Source organism: Aotus nancymaae, unplaced genomic scaffold, assembly GCF_030222135.1.
Source record: "Aotus nancymaae isolate 86718 unplaced genomic scaffold, 86718_ANA_hifiasm-v0.15.2.pri h1tg000011l, whole genome shotgun sequence".
NCBI classification, from domain to species: Eukaryota; Metazoa; Chordata; class Mammalia; order Primates; family Aotidae; genus Aotus; species Aotus nancymaae.
Window position 1 is genome coordinate 29,559,817 of NW_026988422.1, and position 18,348 is coordinate 29,578,164.

At 49.1% G+C, this 18,348-nt stretch overlaps 1 protein-coding gene across 1 annotated transcript; it reads left to right on the forward strand.

Moving 5' to 3' along the window:
- The first annotated feature begins 51 nt into the window (after positions 1-51).
- On the forward strand, positions 52-9,371 carry DHRS1 (dehydrogenase/reductase 1). Its single transcript, XM_012467960.2, has 9 exons — positions 52-354; positions 813-986; positions 3,132-3,275; positions 3,425-3,504; positions 7,154-7,286; positions 7,606-7,752; positions 8,325-8,394; positions 8,746-8,826; positions 8,973-9,371. The coding sequence occupies exons 2-9, from the start codon at positions 837-839 to the stop codon at positions 9,107-9,109; spliced, it is 942 nt and encodes a 313-aa protein (XP_012323383.2). The 5' UTR covers positions 52-354; positions 813-836; the 3' UTR covers positions 9,110-9,371.
- Positions 9,372-18,348: the final 8,977 nt, after the last annotated feature.

An 18,348-nucleotide genomic window follows, 5' to 3' on the forward strand; every position in this document is an offset into this window, starting at 1 on the left:
CGCTTCTGGCGCAGCTACTACGTCATAGTTCCGCGCGGCCCCAGAAGGACGGAGTGGGTGTGTCCCCCAGATCGCTCCACCTCCATTCGCAGATTTTCAACTTTGGCACAGGACTATGCCCCTCCGCCCTCGCACAGAAACGCCCCGGGTCCTTCTGTGCAATCAATCCTTGAGCCCTGCCTCCTCGTCGCTGGCTCAATCCAGGCCAGAACCCGGACATCCACCGCAGCCCCGCAACCTGTCCCAGTCGTAGTCACTTCGATCCGCTCCGGCGGCCGAAATTAAAGTTCTCGGAACTACACGCGTGTGACGAGCTAGTCGGCGCGAGGACCTCAGCGACAGCGCAGTTGGCAGGTAAGCGGCACACGCTCCTCCCACTTAGGGCTTAGGATCTCCAGGCTTCGCGCTCATTCCCGGCCCTGGAGCCGCACCTGTGGCTCGGCCCGGACTGGGTCAGGCCAAGGTCCGGAGCTCCAGATAGCCCAGGACTCTGCGTAGACGCGCCCCGAGGGGCTGCCGCGCCAGATTCCCCATTCAGGCAGCCACACTCAGAGGGTCGCAGTAATTGTCCACCTCTGGACAGTCAGCCCCTTCTTCACTCCCTGGGCCTCCCAAAAGAGACAGTCATCCTTGCCCTCAGGCCCGCACCCAGTTGTCCGCCTCTGACTCCTCTCCCCTCAAAGGATTCTTACCTTGGCTTCTCCTCTTACTCCTAGAGAGGTTCCCCTCTACCCCCCAACACACACACACACACACAACACACACACACACAATCTACAGGCTTCCATCAGAGCAAGGCTTTGCTTCCACAGACCTTCCTCCATTGCCTGTGAGTCATGGCAGCTCCCATGAAGGGCCAAGTGTGTGTGGTGACTGGTGCCTCCAGGGGCATTGGCCGTGGCATCGCCTTGCAGCTCTGCAAAGCAGGTGCCACAGTTTACATCACTGGCCGTCATATGGACACCCTTCGCGTTGCTGCTCAGGAGGTAAGTGCTTCTACAGTTGCAGAAACCACCTGAGAGAGCCCTTCCACTTAACCAATCCCTCTCCTGATCCCTTACCTGAAACTATGCTACTACTCAACAAGACGTGAATATTTATTCAAAGCGGAAATTTAAAACTCCATAAATAACTTCAGGTAAGGTAGAATTTTGCCCCCAAGTGAGTTTTATGAAAAGACTTTGTGTTTGAGCCAGGCATAGTGGCATGTGCCTGTTGTCCCAACAGCTACTCCGGAGGCTGAGGCAGAAGGATCACTTAAGCCTAGAAGTGGAGCTATGATCACGCCACTGCACTCCAGCCTAGAGGATAGAGGGAGATGCTGTCAAAACAAAACAAAACAAAAAAACAAAAAAAAAAAACCTTGTGTTTGAGAGCAGAGATTTTGAATTTCAACTAAAGGGTTGTGGACCTGTGCTTTCCTCTATTTTAGGCAAGACTTTATTGAACTGTACATTTTTTGCTTCTTTACTAGACTTCAGTTAAGTAAATATTTGAGTACCCATGATTTACTAGGGATTGGATAAAACACTGAAGTTACGGGTAAAACACTGAAGTTACCAAGTCTAGTAAGATCTAATTTATGCTCTTCAAAGATTCAGTCCATGGCAGAGTACAATGACTCATGCCTGTAGTCCCAGCACTTTGAGAGGCTAAGGCAGCAGGATCACTTGAAGCTAACAGTTGGAGACCAGCCTGGGCAATGTAGCTAGACTCAGTCTCTACAAAAAAGTGTTTTAAATAATTAGCTGGGCATGGTGGCCTGCACCTGTAGTACCACCTACTTGGGAGGCTGAGGCAGGAGGATCGCTTGAGCCCAGGAGTTAGAGGTGGCAGTGAGCTATGATTGCACCACTGCACTCCAGCCTGGGTGATAACAAGATCCCCATATCTAAAAAAAAAAAAAAAAAAAAAAAAAAAATGCAAATTAAAAATGAAGATAGATTCCAACAGGAAGTCAGGGGCAGAAAGCAGTCATTTCAATGTTATGTGAATATGGTAAATTATAAGAGGGAGATATACACAGAATGCTCTAGGGTGTTGGGGAGCATCCAGATGATGTAGGGGATGGCTAGGGAAAGTGGCTTAGGAAAACACCCTGTAGAAGGTAGGTGGTTCTTGAACTGAATTTTGAAAGGTAAGAGTTAGGTAAAGGAAATTAGGAAAAGCATTCCGGAAGAGGGAGCTCCAAAAGCATAGTGTCAGCGGGTGAAAGAGTAGATGTTGTGAGATATTGCAAGGAAAGAGTAGTATGTGAAAGTCTGGAGAGGAATGAGCGGGTCTTGGAAGACCCTGGTAGAGAACTCAGGTTTTATTCTCTAAGAGATGGTGATCCAGTTAGGAGATTTTGAATTTTGTGTTTTAGATAGTTTGTGCTGGCTGGATTATGAAGAATTAATTTAAGCCAGACAGACTGGAGGTCAGGTGAGTAGTTGGGAGGCGTTGAGGTAGTTCAGGCAAGAAGGGTAATAGGGTGGGACCCAGAGCATAAATTTGGAGAATAGGAGGATTGTTCTTGGATAAGGGACTCTTCTTCCTCTGAAGTTGGAGGACTGGGGGCATTTGTAGAGAGTGAGACAAACCAGGAAGTAGAAATCATTCATGGCTGATAGCTTTAGTTTTTTTTCAATTACCAAGCAGGCACATTGGTGGAGTGAGGGTAAGAGCTGGGACTGAGTAGACGTTCTAGGTGAGTGGTCTGAGGCTGGGAGCTAAGGACATGAGAGATGGAAATGACCACAACAAGGAAAAACATGGTTATTCATGTCTCAAGAACAGCCTCCATGCTTCACTTGTTCTTACCCTCTACTTGCAGAGTACAATGTACTTGCAGAGTACATTGCAAGGCATTGTACTCTGCAATGCCTTGCACATGGTGGGCCTCAGTAAATGTTTGCAGATTATTAAAACTTACATTTCAATTCACCTTGCTTTGGGGTGGGTGGCAGGGCCTATCATTCTTGAAACTACTCAAACAGACACCAGAGGGCAGCATTGCCTGCCATGTTGCCTCCGCAGCTGGCTCTCCTAGGATTATCTTCTCAGTTCTCAGCCCACTTTTGGTTGGGGGAGTTTTGTCATGACTCAGACTCGTGTGCAAATGTGAGCTCATATCACCTGTCCTACTCCAGGCACAATCCCTCGGGGGCCAATGTGTGCCTGTGGTATGCGATTCAAGCCAGGAGAGTGAAGTACGAAGCCTGTTTGAGCAAGTGGATCGGGAACAGCAAGGGCGTCTGGATGTGCTGGTCAATAACGCTTATGCAGGGGTCCAGGTACCCTTTGAACTTTGGTCCCAGCTCCACTTTTCTGACCACCCCCTCAAACCCCTGCGTCTTCATCCCCACTCATTGTCCCTTTCATTACCCAGCTCCTCACACCTCCCTGCCTTCAGATCATTCATCACCCTCCCTGTGCCTTTCAGACAATCCTGAACACCGGGAATAAGGCATTCTGGGAAACCCCTGCCTCCATGTGGGATGATATCAACAACGTCGGACTCAGGTGCGTGCTCCACTGCCAGGGCCCCGGGTTCCCTCACTCACTTAGCCAGCTCAATGGCCAGACCTTTCCTATATGCCCTCTCCTTTTCCCTCTGTCCTCCCCCATCTTTCTTCTCCCTTCTGTTCCGTTTGTCCCACTTATCTCTGGAGAAGTTCTATCCAGGTGAGTCTGTACCTGAGAATGTCAACTCCTGCCTTGTTTCTGTCAGTAATTTTCATTGGAACAAGCCCTTGGCCTCTCTCCTGCCTCACTCACTGCCCATCCAAATGCAAGACCCAGAAGAGAGGGAGCCTCCTCTTCTCAGTAATGCACACAGCCTGTAGTGTATGCTTTCAAAATGGTTAGAGGAAGAAATTGTTTTGTTTTAGAGCAGGAGAAGCTTAATAATAAAGAGTGAACAGCAAGACTCTTTAGTCCCCACATCCACATCCCACACTCACAGGCAAGGACACTCCTGGGTCAGAGGTGGGAGGCCAGGGGTGTCACTGGGTTACACTGGGTCATCTAGCCCAGGACTGAAATGAAACACAGCATTTAGAATTCGCCCAGTGTAATGCACAAGTTATGCCTCCGTTACCATTGGAATGATGTTACGCTCTTATATAATCAAACCATGCCTGATGGATGCGATCAGTCACCTGTGAGAGTAACCACAGGATTATCGGCAATCTGTGACTAAAGCATGTAAGAACACCCACTGCTCCAATTTTGGTACTCTGGTGACAATCCCAAGGAAGCAGGATTAGAAAACAGTTGTGATATCCAAAGTGGAAGGGAGAGCATTAGGACAGAGGAGGATGGTCAGGCCAAAGGCAAGAAAGGAAAACCCTGAGAGCTGGAAATTGGCCAGTGTTCATGGTCATAGCCTCCAAAGAGAGGTGCTTTCTACACCCTCATCTCTTGCTGGCCGGGGTTTTGACCCTGAAACAGAGATTCAAGGCAGAAGCCCAGACCCTAAACCTTGGGCCCTGATGAATTATCCAAGGTAAAGGCCCTGTAGTGAGCCCCTGACAGTCCCCCAGCACCTCCTACCCACCCATTCCCCATGCACGTTTACTGCCTATCCTCTGCATTACCTTGGGCTGCACTTTTCCTTAAACCTATAACTCTACTTGTTTTCATTTGGAAGGTCCTAACTCTTCCCCATGCAAAAGAAATTTATTTCTGGTTACCAAGTTATGTGTGTTACTTTTTTTAGATATGGAAGAAATTTGAAGACCAGTATAATCTTATTCCCCTCAATGCCACCCCTTGCTCCCTTGCCTGATATATAGCTACTATTAATAGCCTGCCATATAGTCTTTCAGATTTTTCATGTCAATATCTCTTATTCTTTTTAATACCTGTTCATATTCTGTTGGGAGGAGATATGATCATTTATTTCTCTAATTCCTTATTTGTTACAGCAGTAGAATTCTTAGATCAATGAATATGTACTTCTCTTAGGTTATAGAGACTGTGGGAAAAATGGAAAGAAAGAAAGAAGAGAAAAAAAAGAATATGTACTTTTTAAAGATTTAATAAAATTATCAAGGTGTCCTCCAAAAAGACCCCACCAATTTTTTATCTCAAGACAATGAAAGGGAATATGTGTTTCCCCATGTCCTCTACCCGGCAGTGTCAGCTCATGCACTCAGGCCAGCTTTGCCGCTATGATAAGCCAAAAATACATAAAAGTGGTTTTAATTCATACTTCTTCCACTATTTGTCAGGTTAAGCTTTTTTTTCCCTCTGTTTATTGGCTCTTTGTTCTTGTGTAAATCATCTTTGACTTTTGCCTTAATTTATAAAAGATCACTGTGAAACAAATGCCTTTGGCATATATTTTATAAATATTATTCCCAATTTATCACTCATTTTTCACATGCACACTCCCCCCTGCTCTTTTTTTGTTGTGGTGGTGGTGGAGTCTTGCTTTGTTACTCAGTCTGGAGTGCAGTCTCAGCTCACTGCAACCTCCACCTCTGTGGTTCAAGCAGTTCTTATGCCTCAACTTCCCAAGTAGCTGGGACTACAGGTGCCCCCCTACCACACCTGGCTAATTTATGTATTTTTAGTAGAGAATGGGGTTTCACGATGTTGGCCAGGCTGGTCTCAAACTCCTGACCTCAAGTTATCCGCCAGCCTTGGCCTCCCAAAGTGCTGGGATTACAGGTGTGAGCCACCACGCTCAGCCTCCCTGCTCTTTATGTATACAGAAATATACATGTATGTTTGTATTTGTGTGTGTCTGTCTGTCTGTCTTAATTTTAAGAAGTCAAATCTGTTGGTCTTTTATAGTTTCTATCTTGGTGCGATGCTAAGAAAAGCCTTCACCACCTCAAGTTTATAAACACATTTGATCATGTTTTCTTTCAGTACTTTTGTGCTTGCATTTTTTAATTTAAATATTTGATCCTTTTAGGCTTCATTTAAAAATAATAAATGAGGCAGAGAACCAATTCCCCCAACTCAAATAACTGGTCGGTTGTCCCAGATGATCCATCTTTCCTCATTGATTTGATAGGTTTCTTTTGTAATACATTGCATTCTCACATACACGTGTATTAATTATTCACTGCTTCGTTTCATTGATTTATCAGTCTATTGTTACACCTGTACTGAATTCTTTTAACTAGTATGTCCTGTACATTTTATTTTATTTTTTAGAGATGGGGTCTTTCTATGTTGGCCAGGCTGGTCTCTAACTCCTGACCTCAAGCAATTCTCCCTTCTCAGCCTCCCAAAGTTCTGGGATTCCAGGCATGAGCCACCACACCTGGCTTCTGTGCATTTTAATATGGGTGACAGCCAGAGTGGGGAAAGCAATCCCCCTCACCCATAATACATTAATCCTTTTTTCAGAATTTTTCCTGGCTTTTCTTTTTTTTGAGAGAGAGAGAGTCTCACTCTCACCCAGGTTGGAGTCCAGAGGCACAATCTCAGCTCACCACAACCTCCACCTCCTGGGCTCAAGAAATCCTCCTGCCTCAGTCTGGGACTACAGGCACACACCACAACACCCATCTAATTTTTGTATTTTTAGTAGAGATGGGCTTTCACCATGTTGGCCAGGCTTCTCTTGAACTCCTGAACTCAAGTCATCTGCCCCACTCGGCCTCCCAAAGTGCTGGGATTGAAGGTGTGAGCCACCACACCCAGCTTTTCTGGTTGTTCTCACGTTTGTTCTTCTCATTGAGCTTTAGATTATTTTGTCAATTCCTCTAAAAGGTCTTATTGAGATATAATCCAATTTGAGTGAATCTATGGATTGATTTACATAGAAATGATGTTTTACATGTCAGTTCTTACTTTTGATTTTGTCTGTTCTTGTTCTGTCATGGTTTTATAGTTTTTCCATGTAGACCCTATACATTTCTTAAGTTTTCTCCCCCTGAACAATTTCATTTGTAATTGCTGTTGTGACAGAGCTCTTGCCTTCCATTTCATCTTTTAAAGATTGCTGTTTCTCATCTGTCAGTGGTTATTTTGACCAGTTTTCCTCTCAGAATATGGCCTCAGGCCCCTAATTCCTCAGGTCACTACCCCACCCTGTACAGCCTTCCTAGCAGACAACCACCACCAGAAGGCAGGGGAAGCTGCCAGAGGCTGTGGTGCCCAGGCCAACACTAACACAGTTCACGCCTTCTTCCCTCTCCCCACCTTCTAGAGGCCACTACCTTTGCTCGGTATATGGGGCACGGCTGATGGTACCAGCTGGCCGGGGGCTCATCGTGGTCATCTCCTCCCCTGGAGGCCTGCAGTATATGTTCAACGTCCCCTATGGTGTGGGCAAAGCTGCGGTGAGGACCCAGTGGCATAGGAGATAAGGAGGTAAAAGACAGTGATGGTACCTATAGCTCAGGAGGTGCAGTCCCCAGTCGTCAGAATGGTAAGGCTGGCTCCTTGCAGCTCCTCCTCTGCCTCATCCATGGACAGTTCCTTTGCTTGGGCTCCTCTAGTTGGCTGCAATAGGCATCACACTGGGGAGGGTGGGCAGCTGAGACCTTGGGGATCCTGGGAAGAGCAGGGGGCTGAAGCATTCACAGTAGAAGCAAAGAGGGCAGGGGAGGAAAGTGACATGGCTAGGTGGCTCTTACCCTGCCTTCTGCCTCTCCACAGTGTGACAAGCTGGCTGCTGACTGTGCCCACGAGCTGCGGCGCCACGGGGTCAGCTATGTGTCTCTGTGGCCAGGGATTGTGCAGACAGAACTGCTGAAGGAGCATATGGCAAAGGAGGAGGGCCTGCAGGATCCTGTGTTTAAGCAGGTTGGCAAAGGGAGGGCAAAGGAAACAGAACACAGGGGAGTCAGCCTCTCCATCCTCAATGACAAGACAATAACAAGAGCAGATACTCCCACTCACCAGGTGCTTACTGTGGCAGATGCAGGGCTGAGCAGGCAACACACGTTATTTCCTTTAATCCTATAAGGGAGATACTAGCTTCATTCTACAGGTGGCAAAACTGAAGCCAGAGAGGTTAAGAAACTTGTTGAAGGTCACATATGTCGTAAGTGGAAAGGCTGTCTAGCTCCAAAGCCCATGTACTTGACCCCCACATCAGCTAGCCTAGAAGGTCCAAACACTATCTGGCACTACCAGATCCTTCCAATTAGTAAAGACAGCAGGTCCTGGTGGCAGGGTACAGGGCTCACCTGGATGTGGGGAGGAGTGGCTCTGGCACCTGCCAACAGTTTAGGTCCTATAGGCCCTGCTTGAGGCCTTTGACCTTTTTCTTTGGTCTTTGGTCTCTTTCTCCCGGAACAGAAATTGAAACGGGGAGGAGACTTGGGCAATGCTCTTGGAAATTAACTCTTCACTTCTCTGCCCTTGTGTTTCAGTTTAGATCAGTCTTCTCATCTGCGGAAACCACAGAAATGAGTGGCAAATGTGTGGTGGCTTTGGCAACAGGTGAAGTTTGGGGGCAGCTGGTAATAAGAAAGGGCATGGAGGATGTGTAGGGCGGTGGCATCCAGTGCCCAGATCCGGCTCAGGAGTTGGTTGAGGAACATGTCATTCTTTTCTCTGCTTTTTGAGGCCCAAGAGGTCAGGATTCCCAGTTTGAGGTCTGGGAGCCTTAAGAGTGGGCTCCTGGAAAGTGTGGAAAAAAGCCTGAGGCCCAAGAGCTTTCCTAGGAACGGAAAGAAAGAGTTCCCCTGGGCTCCTGAGTCTGTCTCAGCAGTGCCCTGTCCAACTGGGCCCAAACCTTGTCACTCTGCACACTCCCCTGTCCGCCATCTCCACCTATCTGTGTGCCTGCAGACCCCAATATCCTGAGCCTGAGTGGTAAGGTGCTGCCATCCTGTGACCTTGCTCGACGCTATGGCCTTCGGGATGTGGATGGTGAGGACCCTGGCTCAGCAGCCAGCCTTGATTGCTCTTCCATCTGTTCCCTGCCCACTCCTCCCTTGGTCTCTCAAGCCAAAGTGAAGGTATCTGAGGAGTGAGAAATGAGAATCTAATCCTCCTCCTCCTCCTTTTGTTCCTAGGCCGCCCTATCCAAGACTACCTGTCTTTGAGCTCTGTGCTCCCACACGTGTCCAGGATGGGCTGGCTGGCCTCCTACTTGCCCTCCTTCCTCCGTGTGCCCAAGTGGATTATTGCCCTCTACACTAGCAAGTTCTAACCCTCCTGGTCTGACACCACGTCTTTGCTTGTATTCTCATTTGGGCTGGGTGGTTGGTCTTATCTCAATGAAACAGCAGCCTCTCTTGCCTACCCATACCCTTGATATGAAGAGAAGGCCTCTGCTGTGTGTCCATGGTGAGTTCTGGGGTCCTCCTAGGTCCTTTCTTTGTGCCTTGGTTTTCCTTGTCCCTTCTTTTTACTTTTTGCCTTAGTATTGAAAAATGCTCTGGGAGCTAATAAAAGTCGCATTTCTCTTTCAATGTGTTTTTGATTGCTGACTCTGTGCTCAGCAACATGTTAACTATTTGGGAGACTCAAAGATGTATAAATATGAAGCTTCTCAAGGGGTTCTGCTCCAGGACAAGACCCCTTTCCTCCAGACATGTTCCTGCTCTTCCCTGCAAGACCTGTTTCCCATGCCCTAGCTGAGGAGCAGAGTCGCTCCACAGCTAGAAGGGGCACACCCAGTCTCACACTGGTTTTCTACCCCTGTTCCACCAACTCTTCAGGGATGCCTGCTACCTTCTAGCTGAGCCTGATCTCTGGCTGAGGCCCAGTCCAGCAAAGGCAGATTCCTTGGTGTTTATGATTTCCTAGAATTTGGGGAGAAGGTACTGCCTGAATCCAACTGGGAGACAGAGGAATAGCTGTGACACAAATGACTCTCATCCTTCCTCTAGGGATGGTACTACCTGAATTGCTTTCTGCAGAACTAAATGCATGAGCCCTACAGAGCTGCCTTGCCTGTTCAGGGGACTGTCCCAGCCTGAGGCAAGGCAATGGGATGTGTTCCCAAGAGGAGCCAAGGGCTGTTCTGAGGGAGCCTTCTAGCCAACACCGTAGATAACCATCCAAAGTGACGGGATGGCTGCCATACATCAGAGAAGCAGTAATCATTTTATTTATTTAAGATCTTCATAGTGAGAGCTGAGGCTTCCTCAGGCTGCCCAAAAGGTCTTCAGAAGTCTTCCTGTGGCTTTCTGGGGACCGTACCCGGTTACTGTTCCAGTGGTGAGTGGAGTGGCTCACCGGCTTGTGGGAGCTGCTGATGTGCATCTCTTCTAAGTCCTCATTGGGTGACTTCATATGGTGTCTTGAATCAGCCATGGCAAGAGTACATGTCCCATGGAAGTCCACAAATGGTACCAATCAGGGCTTTCTTTTAGAGAGAGGGCTGGCTTATCAGTATGTGACTGGTATAGAACCTTTGGAACTGTATACCTAAATGCCACCATTTGCTCTGGCAGCTAATTAAGATCACAGTGATCAGATTTCCTCAGCACCTGCTCACCCTCTTCCACTTACCAACTTATATTCCTGTTATCCCCTGAGGTTGGTGAGGGGCAGAGGCAGTTGTCTATGTGGTATAAAAAGAAGACAGGCCTCAGGACCACCTCCAGCCTTCCATAGCCCATCATTAAAAGCCACCAATGGGGCTGGGCGCAGTGGCTTAAACCTGTAATCTCAGTCCTTTGGGAGATTGCAGCAAGTGAATTGCTTGAGCCCAGAAGTTTAAGACCAGCCTGGGCAACATAGGGAGACCCTATCTCTACAAAATAATTTTTTAAAAATTAGCTAGGCATGGTGGAATGCACCTGTGGTCTCAGCTACTCAGGAGGCCCAGGTGGGAGGATTTGGTGAGCCCAGAAGTTTGAGGCTTCAGTGAACCATGACCATGCCACTGCACTCCAGCCTGGGCAACAGAGTGAGACCCAATCTCATAAAAAAAAAAAAAAAAAAAAAAAAAAAAAAAAAAAACCCACTATTGGAACAAAAACCTTACATGATGGCATGGCACTGTCTCCTAAAGTCTCAAGATATTATGAGAGAAGCATGGAAGCATGGGCTTCAAAGTCATATCAACTATCATACAAATCCTGACTCTACCACTTTGAGAATTAAATGAAATAATATATGTAAAGCACCAAGCAATACATAACCACTGAAATTGTCAATTCTTTCTCTCAACAAATAAATCTAACAGCATGCTCTGCACCAGGCACCATTCTTGGCTTCTGGATAGAACAAAGAGCAAGACAGGACAGGCCCCTGCCCACAAAAACTTTCATTTCAGCCATGGAAGATTTTAGAAGTCATCTAGACCTTCCATTTATTGAAAGCAGTGAGTGAACTGGGGCCCCAAGGGTCCATAAGATGTGAAGTTAGACCTCAGTCCTGGTATCCCAAGAAACCAGAAGGAGCAGTGTTCTTCACGGCAGCCCACTGTGCTTCCCTCTGACAAGGTTTCAGTCATCTTAGAAACATAAGCCACAGAGTACACCGTCCAGGGGAATGGCACATGCACAGTCACTTTTGATTGAAGATAGAAGAGATTCAGGATGTGAGAAGCCTGACACTAGAGAGCACTAGGACATTTTGGGGAATCAATACTCATTCAGAAACATTTGTTTTTTGAAACTTCCCAGCACCATGCAAGATACCAGGGAACACTAGTTGAATTTGGTGAGATGGGTGCTACGGTAAGGTTTACCCAGAGTGCCCTGAGGACACCGGAGGAAGGAAGCAGCACCACTGGAGAAGTGAGGAAGGGGTGAGACTAAGCAGACTTGTAAAGGATGGGCATGGGTTGGGCGTGGAGGTTTTTTTTTTTTTTAAAGGTAGGTACTAAGACACAAAAGTGGCAAAACAGCTAGAAGTTTGATGTGGCTTACATTTAGATTCGATATGGAATACACTTCCAAAGAGAGTGGAGTAAAGATATATGATTGACACTTAAATTGTGTGTGATAGGTTTCCACTGAGGATCCACCTTAGACCCTAAGTGATTTATGAAGTACTCCCAGGGGAGACCAGTAAGCGAGGTTGGTAAAGCAATCACGAGCACCCTCTCAGCCTCAGAAAGCAGCTTTGGCATACTATGAGCGAACAGCTTTGGAGTGTAAGGCCTCAGAGTAGTTCCAGCTTGGGACAAGGTTTTCCTGGGCTTTTATTCTCACCAACACAACCACCAGAACATGGTGCTCAGTGACCATGGAGCAGTCACTGGGTACACTGCCACCGAGGGCAAAGCAGTCCTCCAAGAAGGGCTGCAGCTTCCAGCCTTGAAAGCATAGAGTGGGAAACAGGCACGGTGGCTCATACCTGTAATCCCAGCACTTTGGGAGGCTGAGGCAGGTGGATCACTTGAGGTCAGGAGTTCGAGACCAGCCTGGCCAACATGGTGAAACCCCATCTAGCCTGTGTGGTGGTGCACACCTGTAATCCCAGCTGAAGCTCAAGCAGGAGGATCGCTTGAACCTGGGAGGCAGAGGTTGCAGTGAGCCAAGATCGCACCACTACACTTGAGCCTGGGTGACAGAGTGAGACTCCATCTCAAAAAAAAAAAAAAATTAAATTAAAAAATAAAAGAAAGCACAGAGTGGGGTGTCATGCACAAAAAATGGAAAAAGTCCAGGGGGGATCTGGGCAGAGCATTAACACTGTCAGCTGCAGGAGGATTTAAGCAGAAAATTATCAGATTTGAATTTTGGAAGTTCACTGGGGCTGAAGTGTGGGGAAGATGCACCAGAGGGAGGAGAGAGGCAGGCACAGAGGAGTGACCAGAAGGCTGGCCCAGTATCAGTATCCCTGGGATGTGATGTAGTGAAGCTGTGGGCAGATGAGAGATTGTAGGAGGCAGAGTCAACAGGGACCTGGGACTAGCGTGGGACTGCGGTGGTGTTATCCCTGGCTTGAGGGATGCCATGAAACCAGCAACAGGTGCAGAGAAAGAATGTGCCTGAGCAGTGAAGGAGAAGCCGGTCTACCAGATGTAGTGCTGGTGGGGCACTGAGGGCCTGACCGAGATCCAGCCTGCCCCCTCTGGAGCAAGTCAAGGTTCTTGGCTGGTCCCTAAGGATGCTTAATTCCTTAAAGGAGCCCAGGGAGAGAAAAGATTTTTGTTTTGCACTGTTACTTTTTTTTTTTTTTTTTTTTTAACAGTTTCGCTTTGTTGCCCAGGCTGGAGTGCAATGGCGCGATCTTGGCTCACAGCCACCTCAGCCTCCCGGGTTCAAGCAATTCTCGTGCCTCGGCCTCCTGAGTAGCTGGGATTATAGGCGCCTGCCACCACGCCCAGCTGATTTTTTGTATTAGTAGAGACGGGGTTTCACCATCTTGCCCAGGCTGGTCTCAAACTCCGGAACTTAGGCAATCTGCCTGTCTCAGCCTCCCAAACTGCTAGGATTACAGGCATAAACCACTGCGCCCGGCCTGTTAATTTATATTTTTCAGAGGTAACACAGTCACGTGGCTCAGAATCCAAAAGGTATTGAAGGATGCACAGTGAAAAGTCTCCTTTTCATCCCTGCCCTTAGCCCACAGGCAGCCAGTGCTACCACATTCTTGGGTGGCCACAGAGAGAGCCCATGCCTTATAAGCAAACATCTAAGATACTCAGAGAAGAGATTTGCTGCATGCAAATCTGGGCCTCTCTCTCCAGCAGAGGGGTCATACTTTCCAGTCTGAGGCCCACTCTGGCCCTTGTGTCCCACACTTCTAAGTGGGCCCATTGCCCCCAACCCTTCCCAGGTCCTAATGCAGCTGCTCCCACCACCAGAAACTTCCCTACCCCACCAGCAGGGAGGGTAAGAGGAAAATGTGAAGGCTTAAATAGAGACTAATGACAGCAGAGAAGCAGTGAGAATGCCTAGAAGAGACCAGCCTGAGCGGCCCGGCCCAGCCCTGCTCTCCTCCAAGGAAGTGGACTCAAACGTGGCCGTGAGATGCATGTCACACGGAGATTCCTCTTTGTAGAACAACTGCCCAAGCGTTGTGGGGTGTCAAAATGAGGCTGACTGTGGAGCCTCTGTCCCCAGGTGTCCCCACTGATGTGAGTTTTGACCAACTGGCCTACATTAAACAGGAAAGGGATAGGTGCAGGGGTGGGTTGAGGAGGGATCAGTGACTCCAGGGTTATGGATAAGTCACTGAGGAGGAGTTTCCACCAGCTCCTGAAGGCCTCTTTGGGCCCATGAGTAGGATGGGAGGTCTCTGGCAGGCCAGAGAAATGAGGAGGTGATGTGAGTGACAGTGGGGTGTGATCCAGGCACGTAGAGTGAGGAGCATCCACGAGGGCCCCACGGAAGCCTGGGCCCAATGGACAAACCCAGGCAGGCAGCTGGGCTCAGGGCTGCCCTTTCCCTTCCTCACCCCGTCTCCTACCACCCACGCCAAAGGCCTTGGCACTGTCTCAGAGGCATCTGTCTCCTGCTACCCACACCAAAGGCATTGGCATTGTCTCTGAGGTATCATCTGGTCCCTTAAGCTTTTGGCCTCCACATCCTTGGGGAGAGCCCCACCCATGGCCTCAGGAGTCCTTTGCCACAGTCCCTCCCCATCACCTCCAGTCCCTGGTGTTCCCCTCCTTGTTTGGCCCATCCCCTCCACCAAGCACACTCCCCTGGGCCCTGCTGCCTCCACCCTCCCAGGCTTCCCCTCCTTGCACTGCTCCTCCCAACCCCTCAGCCCCATCACCTGCCTGTCCCCACCAGCCCCTGTGCTCCAATCTCCTCTTTAATCCTCCATCTCCTGGTCAGCTGTGTTTGTGCAGCCTCCTGTGTGCCCAGCCCTGGGCAGGGCAGGGTGACGGGTACAGGCAAGCCTTATGAGACAAAGTTCCAGCTCTCAAAAGTGCTTGCAGTTAGCGTCATGAAAACATTAGGCAACCATTGCAAGACCCAGGGTGGGGACTCAAAGGATCGGGAGGGGTCACCACAGCCAGGCACTGCCCTAGGTTGAACACAACCCTCGTTCCATTCAGGTTTCACCTTCCTGGGGGTGATAGAACATTCTTATCCTTTGCCTTTCTCTGTCAAGCCTCACCTCTGTCTCAGCTCCTGCCTGCAGGAAACCAAGGGCATCCTTGCCCCCTCAATGTGTCCTGATTCCCTGCCTGACACCTCACTCAGTTCTTCCAACACACATGCCCATGGGTGCTCTGGCCTAGGGTCCTCCCCAGAGTCCCATGGCTGCTGGCTTGACCAGGCTGATGGGCCTCATGTTGAGCAGCAGAGGAGGCAGTAGCCACCTCAGGGCTGAGCAGGGGCTAAGGAGAAGCACGGGATGGGTCTTCTGCAGGTGGTATCAAAGAGAAACAGCAGATGTTAGTTAAAGCAGTGAAAGCAGGCTTTATTCAGTAACTACTGACAGTAGGGGAAAGAGCTAAGCTCCATTCTGTGCATAGGTGATCTGGGAGCTTTAAAGGGAGGAGGCAGGGGGTTAGCAGAGCCTCATAGAGTGAATGGAATGAGGCCAGCTTTCTCTCTGGCTGCTGTCCTTAGTGAGTGAGTGTGTGTGTGTGTGTATGTGATAGAGACAGGGTTTTGCCACGCTGCCCAAGCTGGTTTGAACTCCTGGCCTCAAGTGATCCGCCGCCTCAGCCTCCCAAAGTGCTGGAATTACGGGTGTCAGCCACCATGCCTGGCCTTGATGACTACATTTTAAAGGAAGACCTGATGCTTCTGAGTTGCAAGAGATACATATTTACAATTGCAAGCCCTTTTGAGTAAATGCTCTAAGAAAGTGAGGTCAGGGGCCTATCATCAGGTGTTGGCTAGAACAAATAATACATATTTCTGGCAGCACTGAGCTTCCTCAAGCTGGCACTTTACGAGGGGCTGGGGTCATCCTAGGAATACAGCCTTGTGCTGCTAAAAGCCGATCTAGAGTCTGTTCAAGTCTTTTAATTCAGAGGTTTGGACAGAGTTGTCATGTGCTGTGAGTTCTGCGGTTCTCAGTGGGATGCCGCTGCCCACTGCCCTGTGCTCCAAACTTCCCAGGGAACTCAGTAGTGGGCCAGCTGTGGGAGTGAATAGTTTTCCCAGCCAGGGTCTAGGGGCAGGCTCAGGCTCAGCTTGAAGCAAGGCCAAGGGATCACCAGCCGCTGGGACTTGAATGCCAGCAGTGGAGAGGAACTGGGAGCTGCCTGTGCTTAACTTGACAGTGGCGAATCTGGAGGATATGAGGACCCTTCCTTAGACCCTTGAGAATGGAGGAGCCCATGAGGAATGCTGGGAAGGAGGCACAGGGAGGAAGTAGGCTCAGTTTTGTGCAATTTCTGTTAGCAAGTACCAACACATATGCCCCCTACTGGTGAGTAAGGAGGTCTTGGCAACCTCCTCATTGGACAGGCAGTTCCAGAAGAAATGAGCAAAGCCAGAACAGACAGAGCCTCAGCATCCCTAGAGAGGCTCGTGCCAGAGGGAGCAAAGGTGCCTTGGCTTTGACCCTTCACTGTCACATTAACAAGCTATCATCAGAAACCTGTGTTCTTGTAGGGGATGAGAGAATTCAGGGTTATTAGGCACCTGCAACGCCCAAACACTCTACCGAGGTCCTACTCTTTTCATCTGCCACATGAGGTAAGTACTCTTTTACAGCTGAGGAAACTGAGGCTCAGAAATGCTAAGTAACTTGTCCAGGATTACATGTCTTTACAGCGAGAGTCTGGATTTGACTAAATCTGTATAACTCTGTATAAAAGTGTGAGCTCTTTCCCCTGCATCATGATACCTCTGCTGCCTTGTATCTGGTTTGGTTTTGATTTTTCTTGTGGTTGTTTTTTTTTTGAGATGGAATCTCGCTCTGTCACCCAAGCTGGAGTACAGTGGCACTATCTCAGCTCACTGCAACCTCTGCCTCCTGGGTTCAAGTGATTCTCCTGCCTCAGCCTCCTGAGTAGCTGGGATTACAGGGGTGTGCCACCATGCCCGGCTAATTTTTGTATTTTTAGTAGAGACAGGGGTTTTGCCATGTTGTCCAGGCTGGTCTCAAACTCCTGACCTCAAGTGGTCTACCTGCCTCAGCCTCCCAAAGTGCTGGGATTACAGGCATGAGCCACTGCACCTGGCCTCTGGTTTGATTTTGACTTGGAGGACTTCTACTTTGGGTAGAGGAAGGGTTGGGGACTGGGCAGAATGGCGAAAGCGTTTCCAAGCTCACCAAGCCTAAGTACCTCCTGGCCAAGTTCAGCCTTATTCCTCCCTAAACTTGACTACACTCCCTTTCTTCTTCACCTTTGTCCAGCTGTTCTGATCTCTGGATTACCACTCGTTCTTCTTCACCCAGCCCCCAACCCCATTTTGCCTGCCAGAATTCATCCAGCCAGGACCATCTCAACCTCCTGGAAGCTTCTCATGGCGTCTTCTACCCTTGCTTTGCCCCCTTCCAGGGAACCTCTTCCTATGAAATTCACTTCGCTCTTGACTAGTGTTAGAGCCATAGATGTCCTCATCCATTTCCTGGATAAGGATGACACCTTCCCAACGTTAGGAATTAGGTCTTAGACCCTTCATCCTCCCTTCCCCTTCTCCTGCTGTCTCCTTCCCCATGCACAGAATTTTGAAACCTTCAGCACAGAACTGCACAGTACCTGGGGCAAACCCAGAGTGTGGCTGAGCTCACGGACCCAGGGAGACCAAGTGGTGAGGGCCTCACCCTTTCTCCCTGGGGGGAGGTATACTGGGCCAGTTGTGGCAGTGTCTGTATCCCAGGACTGACCCTCTGAGGACTCACTGCTCTCTAGTATCCATCAATCCTTGGTCTTGGCCCCACATACCACACCTCAGCCTCAAAACCCCTGCTCAGGGGCCTGAGAGAATTTTCCAACAGTGCTGCCTGCAGTGGGAGCCTTGGGTGCCTCTGCAGGGCTACTCCAGGTCCTCCCTGCCCCTCTTCCCCTCAGTGTCCTTTGCCAGGCACAGAGCTCAAGTCTGAGTCATGATTGGGCCCACAGAGGGCTCAGGAACACAGGATTGCTCCTGTCAGCAGTTTCCGGCATTCTCCTTTACACTGAATTCTGAGCTTTGGAACCACTCCCTGTCCACTCCCTCCCAGTGCTGCAAGGCCGGGCCCTATGGCCTGGAGTGCAGCCAACCCTGACCAGGCTCCCTGCCCTGGGCTCAAAGATCTCCAACTCCTCCTCCTAAGCTCCCACCCCAGCCCAGTGGGTGCGTCCACGGCTCACCATTTATTCATTCATTCATTCTTTCCCAACTAGTCTCAATACCCTGTTTTATTTCCCTCATGGGCACTTAGATTCCCTGAAGTTGTCTTTTGTGTATATTTACTCCTACCTGGACTATCTCCCCAACTATAATGTAAGCCCTATGGCAGTAGGGACCTTGTCTGTCTTGGTCACTGCTGTATATTGAGCTGTACTGGTGCTCAATAATTGTTGGTTGATAATTGACTGGCTAAATTATGTTAATGTTTGTTGTGCAACCACCATGGTGCAGG